General features: G+C 38.8%; 1 protein-coding gene across 1 annotated transcript in view; it reads left to right on the top strand.

Moving 5' to 3' along the window:
• BLVRA (biliverdin reductase A) overlaps positions 1 to 17,823 on the top strand; it is a 62,197-nt gene extending 44,374 nt beyond the window's left edge. Inside the window, exons 6-8 of the mRNA XM_029926480.1 lie at positions 10,380 to 10,487; positions 12,404 to 12,575; positions 16,255 to 17,823. Coding sequence (XP_029782340.1) covers positions 10,380 to 10,487; positions 12,404 to 12,575; positions 16,255 to 16,513 — 539 coding nt within the window. The 3' untranslated portion in view covers positions 16,514 to 17,823. The remainder of the gene's footprint in view (positions 1 to 10,379; positions 10,488 to 12,403; positions 12,576 to 16,254) is intronic.
• Positions 17,824 to 20,796: the final 2,973 nt, after the last annotated feature.

The raw sequence follows: 20,796 nt of genomic DNA, 5'->3' as shown, positions 1-20,796 counted from the left end.
AAGAAAAAGGTTCTTAGCAATGAAACTAATGTTTTTCTCTCTAGGCAAGTATTTATAACTCATATTAGAACATTCATTAAGCAGTTTTTTCAGAATACTTATTATGTATTAGATACTGTGCTTGACACTAGGGATAACAAAATGATGACCCTTGCTTTTAAGGAGCACACATTGCCATATGTCCACAACTAATAACATTAATCTGCTGAAAGTGAGTTGAAAATGTAACTATAACATTTACATTGTAGCCCAGGAAGTAATAACTTTATTCAACTTGGCCTACCTAAATGCAATATCCTTTTGGACGGCAAAAGTTAAGGATAATTTGGGAATAATGTCAGCAAGATGGTGGAATAGGAAGTACCAGGACCTCATTCTGCCATGGAGACACTGACTTAAGAGCAATATATAGACCAGATTGCTTTTGTGAGAATTCTAGAAACCGTATAAGTGATTGCAGCCCCCAAGGCATACACAAAGCCAAGAAGAACTGCACTGAAGCAGGTAAGAAAGTCCATTGCATTTGCCCCCTTCACCCTTTCCCCTCCCTGGCACAGCATGGTGTGATCAGGACAAAGCTCCTAAGTCTTAGCTTCTCCCTTGGAGGTAAAGAGAAGAGTGGAACCTGTGCCCAGCGTTCTGGTTTTTCAAGGGCGGCTTGAGGGACTGGTTTCTAGATCTCCTGACTTAGAGTGCTGAATGGAGCAGTTGTGTACTTTACATGCGAGATGAGAGGCTGCCAAGAACAAGGCAAGCACTGTGGCTAGTTACAGCATTAGAGAGACTGCAGTACTGCCTATCGAAATCAGAGTGAGCAACAGATTATAGGTTTTGACAACAGGGACAAACCTCTTTCACTTGGAAATTACACACATAATCCCAGAGAAGATACATCCCCAGAAAAGATTTGAGAGGCTCGCTGAATTACTGGCCTCTGATTGGACAAGGTCTTTCCTTGTACAGAGTCAATCTGTAAAGACTGGGAGAAGTGGCTGTTTTTCTAAATATTCGGATCTCAATAAATAATCACAGGCATAAAAAGAAACAAGGAAATTTTGGCATCTCAAAGAAACAAAATTAATCTCCAGAAACTGATCCTAAAGAAATAAGGGACCTATGAATTACCCGACAAAGAATTCAAAGTAACTGTAAAAGATGCTCAGTCAACTAAAAGAGGACACAGACAAGTAAATAAAATCAGAAAACTAGTGCATGAACAAAATGAATATATCAACAAAGAGCTATACACTATAAAAAAGAATTTAAAAATTCTAGAGATGAAGAATAAAATGACTGAACTGAAAAATGTGCAGGGGTTCAACAGCAAACTTGATCAAGTAAAAGAATTGGTACACTTGAGGATGGATCATTTGAAATTTGAGTCAAAGGAGCAAAATGAAAAAAAAAGAATGAAGAATGAAGAAAAATGAAGGAAGCTTAAGGGATTTATGGTACATCATCAAAGAGATCAATATATGTATTATACAAGTCCTAGAAGGGAGCTGTGAGCTTATTTGAAATAATCAAAAACTTTTCCAGAAAAACAACAGCTGAGGGAGCTAATGACTACTAGACTTTACAATAAATGCTAAAGGGAGTCTTTAAACTGAAGCAAAAGGATGTTAAACAGCAAGAAATCATATGAAAATAAAAAGCACTCTGGTAAAGATAAATGTAAAAACAAATATAGAATCCTTTTGTAATATTTTGTTGGTTCATAAATCATTTAAAAAGTTTAATGTTTATTTATTTTTGAGAGAGAGAGAGACAGAGCATGAGCAGGGGAGGGGCAGAGAGAGAGAGAGAGAGAGATACACAGAATCCAAAGCAGACTTCAGGCTTCAAGCTGTCAGCACAGAGCCTATGTGGGGCTCTAATTCATGGACCATGAGATCATGGCCTGGGCCAAAGTTGGACACTTAACTGACTTAGCCACCCAGGCACCCCAATCATTTTTAGTTCTAATATAATATTGGAAAGAGCATAAGAAATAACTGTAAATCTTTGTTAATGGATATACAGTATAAACAGATGTAATTTTAATATGAGTAAAATAAAGTGGGAGGTTGGAAATCTAAAGGAATAAAATTTTTGCATGCAGTTGAAGTTAAGTTTTTTAGTTTAAATTAGATTACTATAATTAGAAATCTTCTGTAGTCTCCACAGCAAAAGGAAATGAGGAAAGGAAGCAAAACATGTCACCACACACAAAAAAGCAACAAAACACAAAAGAAAGCAGAGAGGAAAAGGACAAAATACTGCAAGAATTTATAGACAACTTGAAAGAAATGGCAGCAGTGAAGTTTTTTTTTCTATCAGTGATTACTTCAGATGTAAATGGTTAAACTCTCTAGTCAAAAGACTTAGATTGGCTCAGTGGATTAAAACAAAACAAAACAAAAACAAGGTCCAACTATATCTATCTACAAGGGATTTCAGATCTAAAGACATGTGCACTAAAAGTGAGAGTAGAAAAATATTCCATGTAAATGGTAAACAAATGTGCAAGAGGACAAAACTTTTATCAAACAAAATAGGCTTTAAGTCAAGTGTCATAAGAGATGAAGAAGGACATTATATAATGATAAAAGGGTCAGTTTACCTAACATTAGTTCTACCACATGTATGAAGCAAACATTGTTGAAGGGACACTGTAATAGTAGGAGACTTCAATACTCTACTTTGAATAATGGATAGGAAAACCAGCCAAAAGGTCAATGTATGGAACAGAGGACTTAACACCAATTGAACAGACATATACAGAATACTTAACCCAATAATAGCAGAATACATATTCTCCTCAAGCACATATAGATCATTGTCCAGAATAGACCATATGTAGATCAAAATAAGTCTTAACAAATTTAAAAAGATTGAAATCATGCTAAAAATCTTTTCTGAACACAGTGGAATGAGCCTAGAAATCAATAGCAGAAGAAAAACTGGAAAATTCACAAATACATGAAAGTAAAACAGTATATTGTTAGCCAGTGGGTGAAGGAAAAAAATCACAAAGATGATTAGAAATGTTTTGAGAAAATGAAAGTGAAAATACAGCATACCAAAATTTATGGGGTATAGTAAAAACAGTACAAAGAAGGACACGTATGCTGGTAAGCACATTAAACAAGAAGGAAGATCTCAAGTCAACAGCCTAACTTTACATTTCAAGGAACTAGAAGACTGAACTAAATCAAAAGTTAGCAGAAAAAAGGGAAAATAATAAAGATTAGAATAGTAATAAATAAATAGAAAAACTAGAAACATTTAAAGAAACTAAAACTAACAATTGATTTTTGAAAAGATTTAAAACACCGACAAACCCTAAGCTAGATTAGGAGGAAAAGGATCAAATAAACAAACTCGGAAGTGTAAAGGAAACATGACATGCCACAGAAATAAATGTACTACAAAAGACTACTATGAACAAGTATACTCCAACAATTCGATAACATAGAATAAGTGGATAAGTTCCTGGATAAGTTCCTAAAAACAGACAAAATACCAACTGAATCATATATTCTGTACATACATATAACTATTAAGAAGACTGAAATAGTAACCTCCTAACTAGAAAAGCCCAGGACCAGATGACTTCACTGGAGAATACTACCAAGCAGTTATAGAAGTAACAACAATTCTACTCAAAACTTTCCAAAAAACTAAAGAGGAAAGAACACTTCTGGACTTGTATGAGGACAGCATTGCCCTGATACCAAAGCCAGACAAAGTTAACTACAAGAAAAGTACAGACCAATATATGTGGTTTATGCAGATGCAGAAATTCTCAACAAAATGCTAGCAACCTAGATTCAGCAGGAAAAGACTATTCAGCAGGACCAAGTGGGATTTATTCCTGGGATGCAAGAATTGGGTCAACACATGAAAATAATGAATGTAATACACCACATTAAAAGAATGAAGGACAAAACCACATGATCATTTCAATTGTTCAGAAAAAGCATTTAGCAAATTCAACATCCTTTATTAGTGAAAACACTCAACAAACTAGGAATAAATAGTAGGAAACTATCTCATGATGATAAAAGCTATATATGACAAACTGCAAAACATTGCTGAAAGATAATGAGGTGACTGCTTCAAATACACAGATACCAATGCAAAAGCCACCAGAAACCGGAAAAAAAACAAGCATGATATTACCAGGAACATACTAATTTTCTAATAACTATGCAGAAGAAGTGGAAATCTATAAGTTACCTGAAAATTCTAAATAATTATTTGAAGGAAGCTCAGGATGATTCAAAAGAGCAATAAACACACTCAGGAAAACAATGCATGAATAAAATGAGGAATCATAAGAAATACATTTTGAAGCTTAAGAATATAATTGAAATGAAATATTTAGTAGAGAGCTTCAACAACAGGCTCAATCAGGTAGAAGAAAGAATCTATGAATGTGAAGACAGGTCTCTTGATATTATCAAATCAATGGGAAAAAAGAAATTAAATTGAAAAAGAGTGAAGAAAGTGTATGTAAATTTTAGGACAATATCAGTTGAAACAATATTCATGTTATGGGAGTCTGAGAAGGAGAAAGGGGAGCAAAAGGGAGAGAAAACTTTTTTAAAGAAATAATGGCTAAAAACTTTCCAAACCTAGGGAGAGTGATGGTTGTCCAGGAACATGAAGCTCAAGTGTCCCCAAAATGATTTAATCCAAAGAGATTGCGTTGCAATCAAGCTCTCAAAGGAAAAAAAAAAGGGATTTTAAAAGCAGCAAGAAAAAAAGACTAACCACTTACTATAAGGGATTCCTGACAAGACTGTTAGCAAATTTCTCAGCAGAAGGCCCAGCAGGCCTTCCACGTGCTCAAAGAAAAACACAGTCAACCAAGAATACTTCAGAACTGTCAACCACAAATTTTAGAATTGAAGGAGAGATAAAGTCTTTTCCTAAGCAAAGAAAAGCTGAGGTAAATTATCATTATTAGACCTTCCTTTTAAGAATTGCTAAAGGGAATTCATCAAGCTGAGATAAAAGGATGCTAATTAGTAGTGTGAAAATATATGAAAGTATAAAATTGACTGATAAATGTAAATATATACTTAAATTCAAAGTACTCTGAATACTGTAATAGTGAACTCTATCTAGCACATAGGTTAAAAGACCTGCCAATGATGTAAATGACTTAAGTTCTCCACTAAAAGACATAGGTGGGGGCGCCTGGGTGGTTCAGTCAGTTGAGCGTCTGGCTTCGGCTCAGGTCATGATCTCACAGTTCGTGGGTTCGAGCCCTGTATCGGGCTCTGTGCTGACAGCTAGCTCAGAACCTGGAGCCTGTCTTTGGATTCTGTGTCTCTTTTTCTGACCCTCCCCTGCTCGCACTGTCTCTTTCTGTCTCTCAAAAATAAAAAAACATTAAGAAAAAAAGACATAGGTGGCTCAGTGAATTTAAAAAAAAATAATCCATGTATATGGTCCCTATAAGAACACTCATATACCAAAACTAAAGGGGTGGGAAAATATTCTATGCAAGTAGAAACCAAAAGAAGCTGGAGTAGCTGTACTTATATTAGACAAAATAGACTTTAAGTGAAAAGCTGCAAGAGATAAAGTCATTATATAATGACTAAGAGATCAATTCATTGAGAGGTTCTAACAATTAGGCACCGAGTAGGGGCGCCTGGGTGGCTCAGTTTGTTGAGCATTGGACTTTGGCTCTGGTCATGATCTCGCGGTTGATGAGTTCGAGCCCTGAGTCGGGTACTGCTGACAGCACAGTCTGGAGCCTACTTTGGATTCTGTGTCTCCCTCTCTCTCTGCCCCTCCCCCACTCATGTTATGTGTCTCTCTGTCTCAAAAATAAACATTAAAAAAATATAGGCATCCAATATTGGAACATCTAGATATATTAAACAGTTTATAGAACTGAAGACAAAAAAGACAGCAATGCAATAGTGGAGGATTTCAATACCTGCTTTCAACAATGGATAAATCACCCACATAGAAATGTAATATGGAAATAATGGATTTGAACTACACTTAGACCAAATGGACTTAATAGACATGTACACAATACAGAGCATTCCAACCACCAACAACAGAATATACATTCTTCTCAAGAATGGAACATGGAGGGGCGCCTGGGTGGCCAGTCGGTTAAGTGTCGACATCGGCTCAGGTCATGATCTCGCAGTTTGTGGGTCAAGCCCTGCGTAGGGCTCTGTGATGACAGCTCAGGGCCTGGACCCTCCCTCAGAATCTGTCTCCCTCTCTCTCTGCCCCCCCCTTTGTCTTTCAGAAATAAATAAAAACATTTTTTAAAAAAGAATGGAACATGGAATAGTCTTCAAGATAGATCATATGTTAGGTCACAAATCTTAAAAAATTTAATAAGAATGAAATTTTATCAAGTTTTGTCTTTTCTAACCACATGGTATGATATAAAAGTGAATAATAGGAAAGGTGGAAAAATTCACAAATATGTAAATAGCATGCTAACTTCTGAAAAAAGCAATGGGTCAAAAGAAGAAATCAAAAGGGAAATTAAAAAATCTCAAGATGAATGAATATGGAAACAAGCATACCAAAAATTATTGCATCTAGCAAAAACATTTCTAAAAGGGAGATTTATAGTGGTAAATACTTACATTAAGGAAAGAGAAAGATCTCAAGAAGCCTAACTTTACATTTCAAGGAAGTAGAAAATGAAGAACAAAGCAGAAGAAAATAATAAAAATTAGAGCAGAAATAAATGAATTCGACTCTAGGAAGATAACGGAAAAGATAAACCAAACTGAGTTGGTTTTTTGAATGGAAAAACAAAATTGGCAAACCTCTAGATGCACTTACCAGGAATAAAAAAAGATGATTGGAATTAACAGAATCATAAATGAGGGAAGAAACAGTATAACTGATACCACAGAAATACAAAGGACCATAAGAGACTACTATGAACAATTTTATACCAAAAGAATTAGATAACTTGGAAGAAATGGATAGATGCATAGAAACATGTAATTTACCAAGACTTAATCATGAAGTAATAGAAAAATGGAACAGACCAATTACGAGGAATGAGATTAGATGATGATGATTAATAATAATAAGTAATAATAATAATAGTAAATCCCAACATATAAATGTCCGGAATGAGATGGTTTCACAGGTGAAACCAAGCATTTAAAGAATTGTTACCAATCCTTCTCAGACTCTTCCAGAAAATTGAAGAGGAAAGAACACTTCCTAACTCATTTTACAAGGTCAGCATTACCAAAATACCATGATCCAAGACAAGAACATAGAGAGAAAATTATAAGTCAGTATCCATAATGGACATAGATGCAAAAATCTTCACCAAAATACTAGTGCCAAATTCTAGAACACATTAAGAGGACTATACACCAGGATTTAATGATATTCATCCCTGGGATGCAAGCATCATTCAGCATATGTAAATCATTAACATATTGAAAGATAAATATATCATCATCTCAACAGGTGCAGAAAAAGCATTTGACAAAATTCAACATTCTTTTATGATAAAATATCTGAACAAATAGGTTTAGTTGGAATGTTTTTCAATATAATAAAATATTGAAAAGCCCACAGCTAACCTCATACTTCGTAATGAAACACAGAAAGCTTATACTCTAAGATCAGAAACAAGACAGGGATGCTCACGCTTACCACTGTGTTCTGTTTAACATAGTACTGAAGTCATAGAGCAGTTAGGCAAGAAAGAAATAAAAGGCATCCAAGTCAGAAAGGAAAGAGCAAAATTGTCTCTGCAGATGACATGCTTTTATATGCAGAATACCCTGAAGACTCTACCAAAAACTCTTAGAACTAATGAATTAAGTAAGGTTGCAGGATACAAAATTAGCATGCAGAAATTATTTGTGTTTCTATACACTAACAAATCATCTGAAAGAGAAATTAAGAAAGCAGTCCCATTTATAGTACTATTAAGAACAAGAAAATGCTTAGGAATAAATTTAACAAAGGAGGTGAAAGACATGTACATTGAAATCTGTAAGGCATCGGTGAAAGGGATTGATGAAGATCCAGCAATTGCACTACTAAGTATTTACCCAAAGAATACAAAAGTACTAATTCAGTGAGCTACATGCACCCCAATGTTTATAGCAGCATTATCTACACTAGCCAAATTATGGAAACAACCCAAAGGTGCTATGCAAGCCAATCTATAGATCCAGTTCAATCCCTAGCAAAATTTCAATGGCTTTTTTTTTATGGAAATAGTAAAACCATTCTGAAATTTGTGTGGAATCATAAGAGACCCCAAATACCAAAAGCAATCTTAAGAATGAAGAATAAATCTGGAAGCATCACACTTCCAGATTACAACCTATGATATAAAGGTATAAGAATCAAAAGAGTGTGGTACTGGCATAAAATCAGGCACATAGACCAGTGGAACAGAATAGAGAGCTCAGGCATAAATCCATCCATATGTGGTTAGCTAATTTTTGACAAGGGCACCAAGAACATACAGTGGGGAAAATGATAGTCTCCTCAATCCATGGTGTTAGGAAAACTGGATGTGCACATGCAAAAGAATGAAATTGGACTCCTATCTTTAACCAGTCACAAAAAAATGATCTTGAAATGTATCGAAGACAAATGAAATCATAAGAAAAAGAGACTTAACTGATTTGTAAAACTCTTAAAACATAGGGGAAAAATTCTTGACTTTGGGCTTAGCAATGTTGGCTTGGATAAGACATCAACTTCACAGGCAACGAAAGCAAAAATGAATATAAACATAAAAATAAACACAGTAAACTAAAGAGCTTCTATACAGTAAAGGAAACATTCAGTAAACTGAAATGGCAACCTATAGAATGGGGAAGAAAAACATTTGCAAGATATATATATCATAAGGGGCTAATAACTAAAATATAAAAAACTTGTACAGCTAATAGGAGAAAAGCAAACAATCCAATTAGAAAGCTGGCAGAAGAATTTAAGAACCATATTTCCAATGAAGATATACAATAGGTATGTCAACAGATGTATGAAGAGGAGCTCACAATCACTAATCATCAGGCACACCAAAACCACAGTGAGATATCACCTCATACCAATTATGACAGTTGTTTTCAAAAACTGAGATAACAAATGTTGATAAGGATGTGAGGAAAAGGGAATTCTGATGTACTCTTGGTTGGAATGTAAATTGGCATAGCCAAAATGGAAAACAGTATGGTGGGTCTTCAGGAATTTAAAATCAAAACTATATGATCCAGAATCCCACTCCTGGGTATATATCTGAAGGAATGGAAATCAGTGCATTGAAGAGATAACTGCATACCTATGTTCACTGTAGCATTATTCACAATAAATAACCAATACATGGAAACAGCCCAAATGCCCACTGACAGATGAATGTTAAAAAAAAGTCTGGTACATATACAAACTGGAATATTATTTAGCAGTGGGAAAGGAGGATATCTTGCCATCTGCAACAGCACAGATAGACCTTGAGCACATTATGCGAAGTCAGGTAAGTCAGAGAAAGACAAGTACTGGATGATTATCACTAATTTGTGGAATCTATTACCACCAGGGAATAGAGTGTGTGAGGCGTAAGATTCATAATGTTTAAGGGCACAAACTTGTAACAAGTAGTAAATAAGCCATAGAGATATAAAAATAAAAAATAAATATGGAAATACTGAGCAAAACATACTTGAACAAAAGAGCTTTCTTGTGCTTTATATTTTTCCTAAGTTTTGCTCTGTTTTGTTTTGTGTTCCTAGAGAAGAGGTTGGTAATATGGGAGGAACATATGTGAAAAAAAAAATAGGCATGTGGGATTAGTTGAAAATAAAGAGCTATTGAAGAGGGGGAAATAGTTCTGGTATTTTATGCAACTTCTAGCCTAGCTAAGAGAAAGCCACCAGAGCAAAACATTTTAACAGCTTTCTTTTATAATCCAAAACTTTAGTTATGAATATCATTTATCCTCCCTCCAACCTGGGTAATTTGAAAAAGTCACTTGGTTCTTCCAGTTTTTTGAAATAGAGTCTAATTTTAGCTCCTCTCCAGTCCCCAAAATTCCTTTTCTTCTTGTTTCTTAAGATTTTTACGCTGCACTGCCCGATTCTGGGTAGAAGAGAAGTTAACGCTCAGCTCAGATAACTTCCCTGGTCTCATCTTGCCCTTCAGGCAGGTGGATACCATGTTGCTTTCTTAGATTTTCGTTTCTATTTTGAGCTGAGAACTGGCATCACCTTCAGGTGGGGTGTGTGAGGGTATAGTGGTACCCCAGGTGATTCTGAGGTCGCTGTGTCCTTCTGTGCCGGTAGAAGACAGACCTAGACTCTGTGATGAACGTCTATACACAACTGATGACAACTGCCTTTTTACTCCCATTTTTGTCATGATAGGGAAGGTCTTGCATGAGGAGCATGTCGAACTCTTGATGGAGGAGTTTGCATTTCTGAAAAAAGAAGTGGTGGGGAAAGAACTCCTGAAAGGGTCTCTTCTCTTTACAGGTCAGTTTGAGGTGGGGTCACAGGTCATGTGTAACTGGTGAAGCCGGAAAGCTAACTGGGTTCTTTCCTTGTTCTCTAGGATGTTAATTTGGATTCATTTTTGCTAAAGACTCTGACCGAAGGCCAACTTAATGTAATCTTTCCATGCTTCCACAAACAATAAAAATATCTATTTTCCTTCTTTCCTCAAATGAGATTTAAGTGCTTGGTGGACCTTAGATAAAAGTATGTTAGAAATCTTAAGCTTACAAATGCTTCTGTCCCAACCTGTTAGGTAGAATTTTCCTCATTAAATCTTAACAAATTGGAGACTATTTTTCCACAGGAGGTTGAAAATGGATTCAGACTGGTTCTTGGAGAGGAAAATATTTTATTCCCTTTGCAGAGCAAACAGAATATGCATAGCTCCTTTCTTCCTTCAACACATTACAAGGATATTGGCGGCCCCCAGAATATTTGGTCTACTTGATTATTTACTTTGTTAGTCATTATTTGAGTAGCTCCTTTAGCAATAGGAAATGAGTATCCTGGAGCCTCCTGCTCTTCGGGTTACCTTTGGATGGACTCTTTATCTGGCTACACCTTAGAGTATTTGGACCACCTTTCCTGAGGGCTTTTCTTACAGAAGCAAAACCCTGACATGATCAGGCATTGCTAAGTGGTAAAACCATTTATCTCCTCATGAATTTTCAGAAGATAGCAGTGGAACCTCATTTCAAAATCCACCTACATCTCTTAAAATAATGGTAAGAGTTGTAACAATAATAACCATGAATCTGTGGAAGGAACTGTGCTGTATATGTGATGTATTAATTAGTTCGTGTTAATTCATATACAATAATCCTATAAAGGGGGTATTTATACCATTATACAGGGAGAAAAGGAAGCTCTAGCTTCTCAAAGTTGTCAAAAACAGCTTTGTGGCAGAGCCAGAATGGAGCGCAGGCCTCTGACTTCATGCTCAGACATTTGATGGCTGCTCTGTCCTCTCCAAAGCCCGAGAACAGACAGTAACCAGCTGAGTGGGAGAAACCTTTCTTTTGTAAGTTTGATATTTAGGTCCTAATGCCTTCAAACCATGTTGTCTATGACACTTAAAATTTTTTGCTTTTATTTATAACTAGTTCTCTTTTTTAAAACATAATCATAATATGAATTCCTTTCAAGTCAGTATCAAATTTATAAGGAATTAGTTTACAAACAATATAACAGGGTATGTCATCTTTTACATTTGGGTTATATTTAAAATTGGGGCTGGGACAGTTGGGAGCAATATCGTGACCACACATATTTCTCACACAGATATTCTTTGGAATGTACTTTTGTGTAGGAGATTATGAAGACTAAGGAAACACTTAACACTATATCAATTTTTTTATATTGACATAGTTTATAGGTATTGCTGGGTTTTTTTTATCATTATCATGGTGCCTTCACCCTATGATCATTCACACAGTTAGTTATATGGTATTTACAGGAATATAGGCTTGGGGGGCTACAATACATTGATTCTTTTTCTTTTATAAGACTTCTTTAAATCACTAACTGAAGAGGGTATATATGTATGTATGTATGTGTAAGTATATGCATATATATGTTTACTGTATGTAAACCATACGTGTATATTAGAAGCCTGAAATATTTTTATTGTTCTATGGGCTAGATGGACTACTGTTTCCAGAAAAATGTTTTATTTTCCTAAGAAAATTGAATCAGATAAACAAGGAAAAGAGAAATGCTTTTATCAGGTTTTCATTCAGGCACCTGAATATGAGCAGTCCTCTTGCATACCGCTCTGTAAGGCAAGGTTGCTATGTCCTGAGGACCTGGCCACACCCCCATGACCACATGCTCCTCTCCTCTCCCGCTCTCAGTCCTTACTTCCCTGTTCCCGTGGTATCTGTGATTCCCTACAGCTGGCCCATTGGAAGAAGAGCGGTTTGGCTTCCCCGCGTTCAGTGGCATTTCTCGCCTGACCTGGCTGGTCTCCCTCTTTGGAGAACTTTCTCTTATATCTGCCACTTTGGAAGAGCGAAAGGAAGATCAACATATGAAAATGACTGTGTGCTTGGAGACAGAGAACAAAAGGTAGGTTGTAAGAAACCGTGAGGAGGAAACTTGAGAACTTCGTCCTGTGTTCACAAAGGTGAATCTAGACAGAGCCCAGAGGGCCTCGCCCTCAGCCCCATCTCCAGAAGGGCTCTCTTATTTTGTATAGACAGTAGGTGTGGAATTTCCCTTATGTTGCCTTATTTCATCCTCACAGCAGCCTTGGAAAGTAAGTAAGATGAACATGATCCCCTTTGCCAGGAAGTATATAGAGGCTTTAGAATTTGAGCAGGTTGCCTCAGCCACACAAGTGAGCAAGATCAGATGAAGTAACAGAAATTCAGTTTACCCCTGAGACCTGAATATTTTCCAACATTTTATTACGAATGTTTCAGACATATGGTGAAGTTGGAAGAATTTTGCACTGAACACCCATACAACTACTACCTAGATCTTGCCATTGACCTTTTTACCTTGCTTGCATATCACGTGTCCAAATATCCATCCCTCAGTGTGACTACACTTCAAGGTTCTGTTTCTCAGCTTTATTTTATACTGTCACACTGTTCCCAAAGTGTTCTGATTCTTTATTTTTTATACCAGGTCTTTTAAAACAAAAGCATATTGATATTTTCCTCAAAAAGCACTTGGGCTCTGTAAAACAGCAAGTGTTTCCAGGTAGTGGGGCTCTTGGTAGTAAAAGAAACAGACCACTGGGTATTTACAAAAAGAGAAAAGTATTTGGGTTTATCCTTGTCCATTTTGAGGAGTTTCCTCTTTGCTGGGGAAAGGCAGAGGTCACAGATGAAGGTCAAGCATGCAGAGCTTGGAAGTGCTGCATTTGGAGTAATAGCACTAGCAGACCCTGGCTCTGACGGTGTAAGTGTTAGAGTTGCAGCTGTGGTCTGACCATCCCCACAGACGGGTGCCGTCCCCTGTAGCCACAGTGCTTCTGGAGCACAGAACTTGGAGAGGTCAGGTCATGCTTCTCAGAGGAAAAGGTGCTTTGCTCAGTCTTGACAGGAAATAAGATGTGAGGGAAGCAGAGACCAACTCATTATTGCGAAGAGGGGGCAGGCATCAGATGAAGGGTTGGGACAGCTAGCAAACAACATATGATAGGAAGTTGTTAATTACATAGAATGCTTTCTACTTCACAGAGTGTACTTCACTGTCACACCACCGCAATAGCATAGATAAAGCTGTGTATTATTCATGTCCACTGATTAGTAAATTGAAGCAGAGGAAGCCCTTGACATTTGGCATTTCCTCAAACTTTGAGACTCCGTGTTCTATGGAAGGATATGAGAAATTTTCTTAGGTAGATCAGAATCTTTGGGATATCTCAAATTTCTTTTTCCCTGTTTTAAAAAAATATTTATTTTATTTTATTTGAGAGAGAGGGAAAGAGAGCGCAAGCAGGGCAGAGGAGCAGAGGGAGAGAAAGAGGATCCCAAGCAGGTTCCACACTGGACAGAGCCTGATGTGGGACTCGATCCGACAACTTTGGGATCATGACCTGAGCCAAAATCAAGAATCGGATGTTCAAGTGATTGAGCCACCCAGGTGCCCCTATCTCAAAATTTATTTGTATCCAGTGTTCAAGCAGTGAATAAATAGCATTAATGTTAATCTTTGTTCAATCACATTCTGGAATGTTTTAAAGCCTGTACCATGTGCTTTTAAAATTAGCCATGGGCTGAAACTAATGCAATGTTAAATGTCACCCACCTCAGTTAAGCAAAGCCATGGAAATTAATCTTTTAGAGGCGAGACCAATTTTCTGATGATAAGAGTTTGTAGCAATTTATTTTTAAATTTTTGAGTCATAATCAAAAATTTCTAGATGATAGATTGAACACCTTAGTTTTAGTAGTTTACTAATTAACTACTATTACTCTTCAACTCTTTGACCTGTCATTTTTTTGTACATGAAATCATTTTATCATTTTAATGACTTCCAGAATAGAAGACTTGGTGAAGTAGCTCCTCAAAGCAAATGAGTCCCTGCTCAGTTTACATTCCCCTTAGTGTCCTCTGTGACACATAAAGGCCATCTTATCCTGTAAATGCGGTCATGGCTTCTGACTGTGCTTGGGAAGAATACTTGGGATCTGTGGGCTTCTTTTCTATCTCCCCCAAAGCTTGGCTTAGTCTGCAGGCTTGAGTTTCAGCTTTCAACTATAAGATGTCTTTCTAGCGTTGTTAACTGCACATTAGGGGCCTATGCCGGTCGTGTCCAGACACAATTTTTTAAGGTATAGCTATCTTCAAACAATACAGTAGAATAGAGTAGAACCATGGCTGAGAATGGGGAGGAGGCTGGAGGGGGCAGGGGGAGTGCCTGATTTTGAAAGGTCACAATACAAGGACTAGTCAGACAGTGATCATTACTTGAATTCCTGGTGTGGGAGTGCTAGTGTTAGTGAATGTTCATTGAGTACTTACTGTGTGCCAGGCACAGGCCTAGCCCTTTAACAACAGTTTTCTCATAGAATCTTTATACCGACTGTCTGAAGTGAGAATTATTACAATCACCTTGGAAACTGAGGCTCAGCGCTGTTAAGAAACTTGCTAAAGGCACAGAGCTAAGTGATTGTATGAGAATCATTTAGGTAGCCTGTCTCCTGTCCTCAGATGGTGACACCTTCTCCCCAAAAATGCATGGGAAGGAATGTCCTAGAAAACACCCCGGGTCTCGTCTTTCCCTTAGTGCAGTGTTCACCTGCCAGTGACCTAGGTGTCCTTGTCTTAGAGCCCAGGGTCATCCGGATAACCCTAGTGCAGCTTAATTCTCAAGCCCATGTTCTTTCATCTTACCAGCAGCTTTCACACCTTGTAAAAATAAACAATACTTTTTTAAATCCAAATCTCATGTGAATAGTCACTATATAGAAGAGTTACACATTTCAGCTCTCCTGCTGAAGCCAGCTTACAGGAATGGCAGTCCCTTCCTGCTCATCCTTCAGAGCTTGGGGAGAGCAGTGTTAGAAATCACCACCTCCACCGGGCTTCCAGATGCAGGCGGAAACCAGGGATGTGGCTGTGGGTAAACACCTCCCCATGGAAGGTGAGGTGTAAGAAGCTTGGTATAGGTAGTCCATGCCCACGTTAACAAATACAAATATTTGCAAATGAAGGTTCTCCCATGGAAAGAGTAGAAGAGCAGTCTGAATTCAAAGCTTGTGTTTTTGGCTGGGATGTCTGGAGCTGAGTGTTGTCCAAGCCCAGAACACGAGTGGGCCATGTCCCGTCTTCAGCTCTACTCTATTCAGTTGTCAGTAAAGTGCCAACAGTCAGTATACACACACCGGGTAATGTATGGAAGTGTTGCATCACTATATTGTACACCTGAAACTAATATGCTGTACACTGTGTTAACTAACTGGAATTAAAATAAAAACTTTTTTTTTAAGTTATGGGTAAGACAGTCACAAGAAAGAACAAACTGATGTTCACACAAAATCATTGAATGAATTCCCTTGCCTGGTGGCAAAATTAAATGGACTATTTGGCAGTGAAGTTGGAAACAATAAACACCTAAGCCCTTTGGGAGGCTGGTGGAGGTCAAGATGGCACCTGAGCCACGACATTGAGCAGCAGCTCCAGGGAAGATGGGCACAAAATGAAGACCTGTCACCAGGTTCTCAGGGGCCAGCAAACATCCACTTGCACTCCCTTGTAATCTCTAACATTTATGATTCTTTTGTCTTTGCAGTCCACTCACATGGATTGAAGAGAAAGGGCCTGGTCTCAAACGAAACAGACATTTAAGCTTCCATTTTAAATCTGGATCCCTGGAGAATATGCCAAATGTAGGAGTCAATAAGAATATTTTCCTGAAAGATCAAAATATATTTGTGCAGAAACTCTTGGGCCAGTTCTCTGAAGAAGAGCTGGCTGCTGAGAAGAAGCGCATCCTGCACTGCTTGTGGCTTGCAGAAGAGATCCAGAAATACTGCTGCTCAGAGAAGTAAGAGGAGGAACCATGCGGCACGTCTAAGACCGGACCATAGTTTGCTTCTTATGAAGAGTTGATCTCTATCTCTATTTTTACAATTAAACATATCTTGGGTAAACGGGATTTGCTTACTGTCCTGAGCTCTTTTGGGAGTGGTATTTGGGAGTTGGGACGCATATATAGGGATGAAGAGAGAACTAACCTTAGTTGAGCTGAGCCAAGTGCTTCATATGCCTGATTTCATTTACTCTTCCCAACAGCCCTATCAGATAGGTATTATCAGGTTTGTTTTCATTAGCATATTGGAAAATTTTGTTTGAAGTCACCCAGGTAGTAAATAGCAGAACCAGCCTTTAAATCTCACTCATGCACTGAACCACTGCAAAATAGTGTATGGAAGCCTCTTCCTCGCTTTAAGGAATTCTACTTCACCCAACAAACTGTCAGTGGGTGAGTATGCTAGGTGCTGGGGATTCTAAAAATGAGTAAGACAGAGCCACTTTCCTCAATAACTCACCTCGTTGAAAGCAAACCAGTCACACAAACTGGTCGCTGTAATGTAATAGGTCCAGTAAGAGAGATCTGCCCCTGGAAGGCTCAGGGGAAACCTACAGATCTTCCTAACTAGGTTAGCTGTGTAAGGGTGAGAGGAGGGCTTTCCTGGCAGAGGGCTGACCTGAGCAAAGAGAAGGAAGTGAAAACAAGCTGGCGAGCACCCTGAGAACAGTGCTGCTAGAGCCGTGCCTCTGGAGGAGGGAGTCCCAGAGGGTAAATCTGTGGGGTCCCTGTAAGCCGGATGAAGGAGCTGGGGTCTTAGTTATTTGGCACCGAAGGCTGTTATTTAACAGGGGAGTGGTGTGGTCAGGTTTCCGGTTTAGATAAAGCACTCAGAAAGATGCCAGGAGGAAATGAGACTTGAGACCAAGGAGGAGGCGTCCTGTTAAGAGCCAACAAACGTATTCATACTTGCAGCCCTTGGCTTGTCTAGACTTCACTGCTCCTGTTGAGACACTGCTGAACTTGAGGCAGAGCTGATTCCCAGGAATCTGCTCTTGCATTTCATTGGTGGTTGTGTTGCATTTTCTTTGAAGCTTGTGTTAGATTTCTTGCCTTTGTAAATGTCTCCCTCTTGCTTTGTGCCTACTACCTTCCCTTTGTGAGGTGTAACCACTTCAGGAGCAGGGAAGTCATTGGTCACAGCACCCTATTTTCTACCTCAATTTCCATTATTTTGTCACCATATACCTCAAGGTAGAAACCAAAACTCCTCAAGGCTGGTCTCTTATTTGCCCTGTAAAACAATTTAATAAATATTAGTCCGTTGGTTCTCTTGTTTTATCATCCACATCAAATATCCTTTGTGGCCAGGAAATATTTTATCTGTTTTTGTATGCTGTATAGCATCTAGCATGAGGCAAATATGTGATTAAAAATGTAGTGCAATAGCCTCTCCCATTTGCGCCTGATAACTCTGCTGTTTCAAAAATTGTGGCCATATTCGATATCAGAGGTGGGGGTGGGTATCAAAACCAGAGCTGGACAGAAAGTGGTATAAACTAGTTTTATTTAATTAAGGCTTGTGATAGATGAAAACAGACCTCAGTGTAGAACCAGGCTCAATTCCAAATACAGCATGGGCAAGTGGGAGACTTAACAGCCAAGGGGCAGGGTGGGGGTCAGTGGATGGAAAACCACTAAGAAGAAACATGGGGAGGAAATTCTGTCTAAACTTGGTAAGTTCTTGCTGAAGGCAGGCCTGTGTGATCAGATACCACGGGTGGGGGACAAAGGATTTGATCAGCTTTTGAGGGTAGGGATTCTCACGGAACTGAGTTTTGCTGAATTGTGTGATGCAAAGACAGACATGGAAATCCAAAGGTTGAGGCCTAGTTTTGAGATGAGGGTTCGGAGGAGCCTGACTAAAGTTTGGTCAAAATCTTTGTCATGGGTTATGTGATTACTAATGGATGACTACTCATCTGAAGCTTGTTTTGTGTGTGTTCAAGAGATTAAAATGTGAACATCCATTAGTTTTACTAATTGGTAAGAATTACAGAAGGAGAAGGCAGAGGAGATGGGAGAAAATGGAATCTGGAGAGACGGAGCAGGAGTCCTTGCTCTGCTGTTTACAACTGCCATCACCTTCCTTTGGAGCTGCTGGAACCATCCTGGCCCCACCCTACTGCAGCATTTCCCAGATACTCCTTACATGAACCCCCCACCCCCATCATCACTCTCTTCCAGGGCTTCACTGAAGTAAAGAAGCCACAAGTATCCCCGGCCATTTGTTTACCCAAAAGATGGTGACGTATGTTTTTTCCCATGACTTACATGGAAGGCCTAGTGAGAAAAGGAGAATTTTAGTGAGATTTCAGAACAAATTAGGCTTTTTGTCTAACTAGAAGAAAAAAAGCCCTTTATCCCACTGTACTAGTGCTCTGTTAGGGGGTCTTGTGGGAGGAAAGTAACTTATCGTAATGCCCTGATTCCTCTCTCTCCCTCACCCACTTCTGCAGAAGAAGCAACCTGCCTTAGTGGTAAAGCTGAAAAATACACCAAGCAGAAATAGTCCAACCACCCTCCAGGTGCACCAGAGTTCTCCATTTGCCCATGTGGTAGGGGACGGGGAGGCTCTCCCTCCGCAGTAGGGTGGCCTGAAGCTTTGAAAGAAAGTTTCTCTAAGTAGAGTAGCAAACCTATTTGGGAATAGATCCCAACCACATTCCCCAATCATCTTTATATAATAAAACTGATCCTTTTTCAGAAACTTAGTCTTTCTCCTACATTTATAGCTGAATTGGTCCCAGAATTGCGAAGGAGAAAAAGGAGTGGACTGTGCTGGCCCCTTAAATCCCAACAATCTCTACAGTTCCTCAAGAGACGGCTTCTATTTGGGAAACTCCTTGCTGAGCCAGTCCGTAAGCAGTGGTGGTGTTGGAGATGGAGCGGGATAGGAGGATTGACTGCTAGAAGGAGAAGCCTTGGGGACCTAGATTGACGGATTGAAGGGGAAAAGAACCAGACACACCTCTGTGCAAAAATAATTAATAGGGATTTAATGGGAAAGAAGGGAATAAGAGGTCTAAGGTAACTAGGCCCTTGACACTCAAAATGTGGTGTGCTGACCATCAGCCTTGGCTTTGGCATGGCCTAAAAACGTGTTAGAAATGCAAGTTCTGAGGCCCACCTTACACCTACTGAACCAGAGTCTGCATTTTAGATTGCATGGTGGCTCCTGTGCATATCAAAGTTTCTTGGAGCTTGTGGACTAGTAAGGAAGAGATGTGGTACTCAAAGAGTAAATATTAGAGCACAACTATGAAGAATGCTAAAAAGAGGATTTTAAAATCTTGTTCTAGGGAGAGTTTTCTAGTCAAGAAATTAGGAAAGTCTTCTGTAAAGGATGCACTGAAATCTGAAGGTTGAGAAAGACTGTCGGCACACAAGGATGTGGAGAACATTTCAGGTGGACGGAGTAGCACATGCAAAACCTGTCCAGCTGTGCCTGAGGCCAGCAACACCCATGGATGTTACAGGCATGGACACCTTAAATTCTCTTTTCTTAATCCCATTTGGCTTTTCTAATCCTTTTTTTTTTTTAACGTTTTCTTTTGTTTATTTAGTTTTGAGACAGAGACAGAGTACAAGTGGGGGGGGGGTGTAGAGAGAGAGAGGGAGACATAGAATCGGAAGCAGGCTCCAGGCTCTGAGCTAACAGCTCAGGGCTCAAACCCTCAAACCGTGAGATCATGACCTAAGCTGAAGTCAGATGCCTAACTGAATGAGCCACCCAGGCGCCCCTAAGCCTACCTTTTTTATTTAAATTGTGAAATGATACTGGGCTACTAACATTGGAAAGTCTCTTTTACTGATTTCAAAAAAGTATATTACTAATTATTAAGCAAGCAATATCCAGGCCTGATGCTAGGAAGTTTACATTCCTTATTCCATTTACTTTTTATAATTCCCATAGGAGGCCATATGCAGTCAGAACTTTTCCTTCATCTTTTATAACTCATGAGGCTCAGAATTTAAGCTACATGGCCAAGTTCCTTTACCTAAGTCAATGCAAAGTGCAGCCTACATGCCAGGCCCTGGGGCCCGTCCCCTATCTGTATGTCTTACGGGCAGCACAGCCATGCTCATTTATCTCTGTGTTGTGTATTATTGCTATCACGCTTCAACGGCAGAGTTGAGTAGCTGTGACAGAGACTTGTATGGCCCACAAAGCCTAAAATATATACAGTCTGGCCCTTTAGAGCAAACCTTTGCCAACGCCTGTTCTAGGTGGGAGCTCAG

The sequence above is a fragment of the Suricata suricatta genome, chromosome 2, assembly GCF_006229205.1.
Source record: "Suricata suricatta isolate VVHF042 chromosome 2, meerkat_22Aug2017_6uvM2_HiC, whole genome shotgun sequence".
Classification (NCBI taxonomy): Eukaryota; Metazoa; Chordata; class Mammalia; order Carnivora; family Herpestidae; genus Suricata; species Suricata suricatta.
Note: the sequence above shows the minus strand (reverse complement) of the source record. Positions and strands in the feature narration are given on the sequence as shown.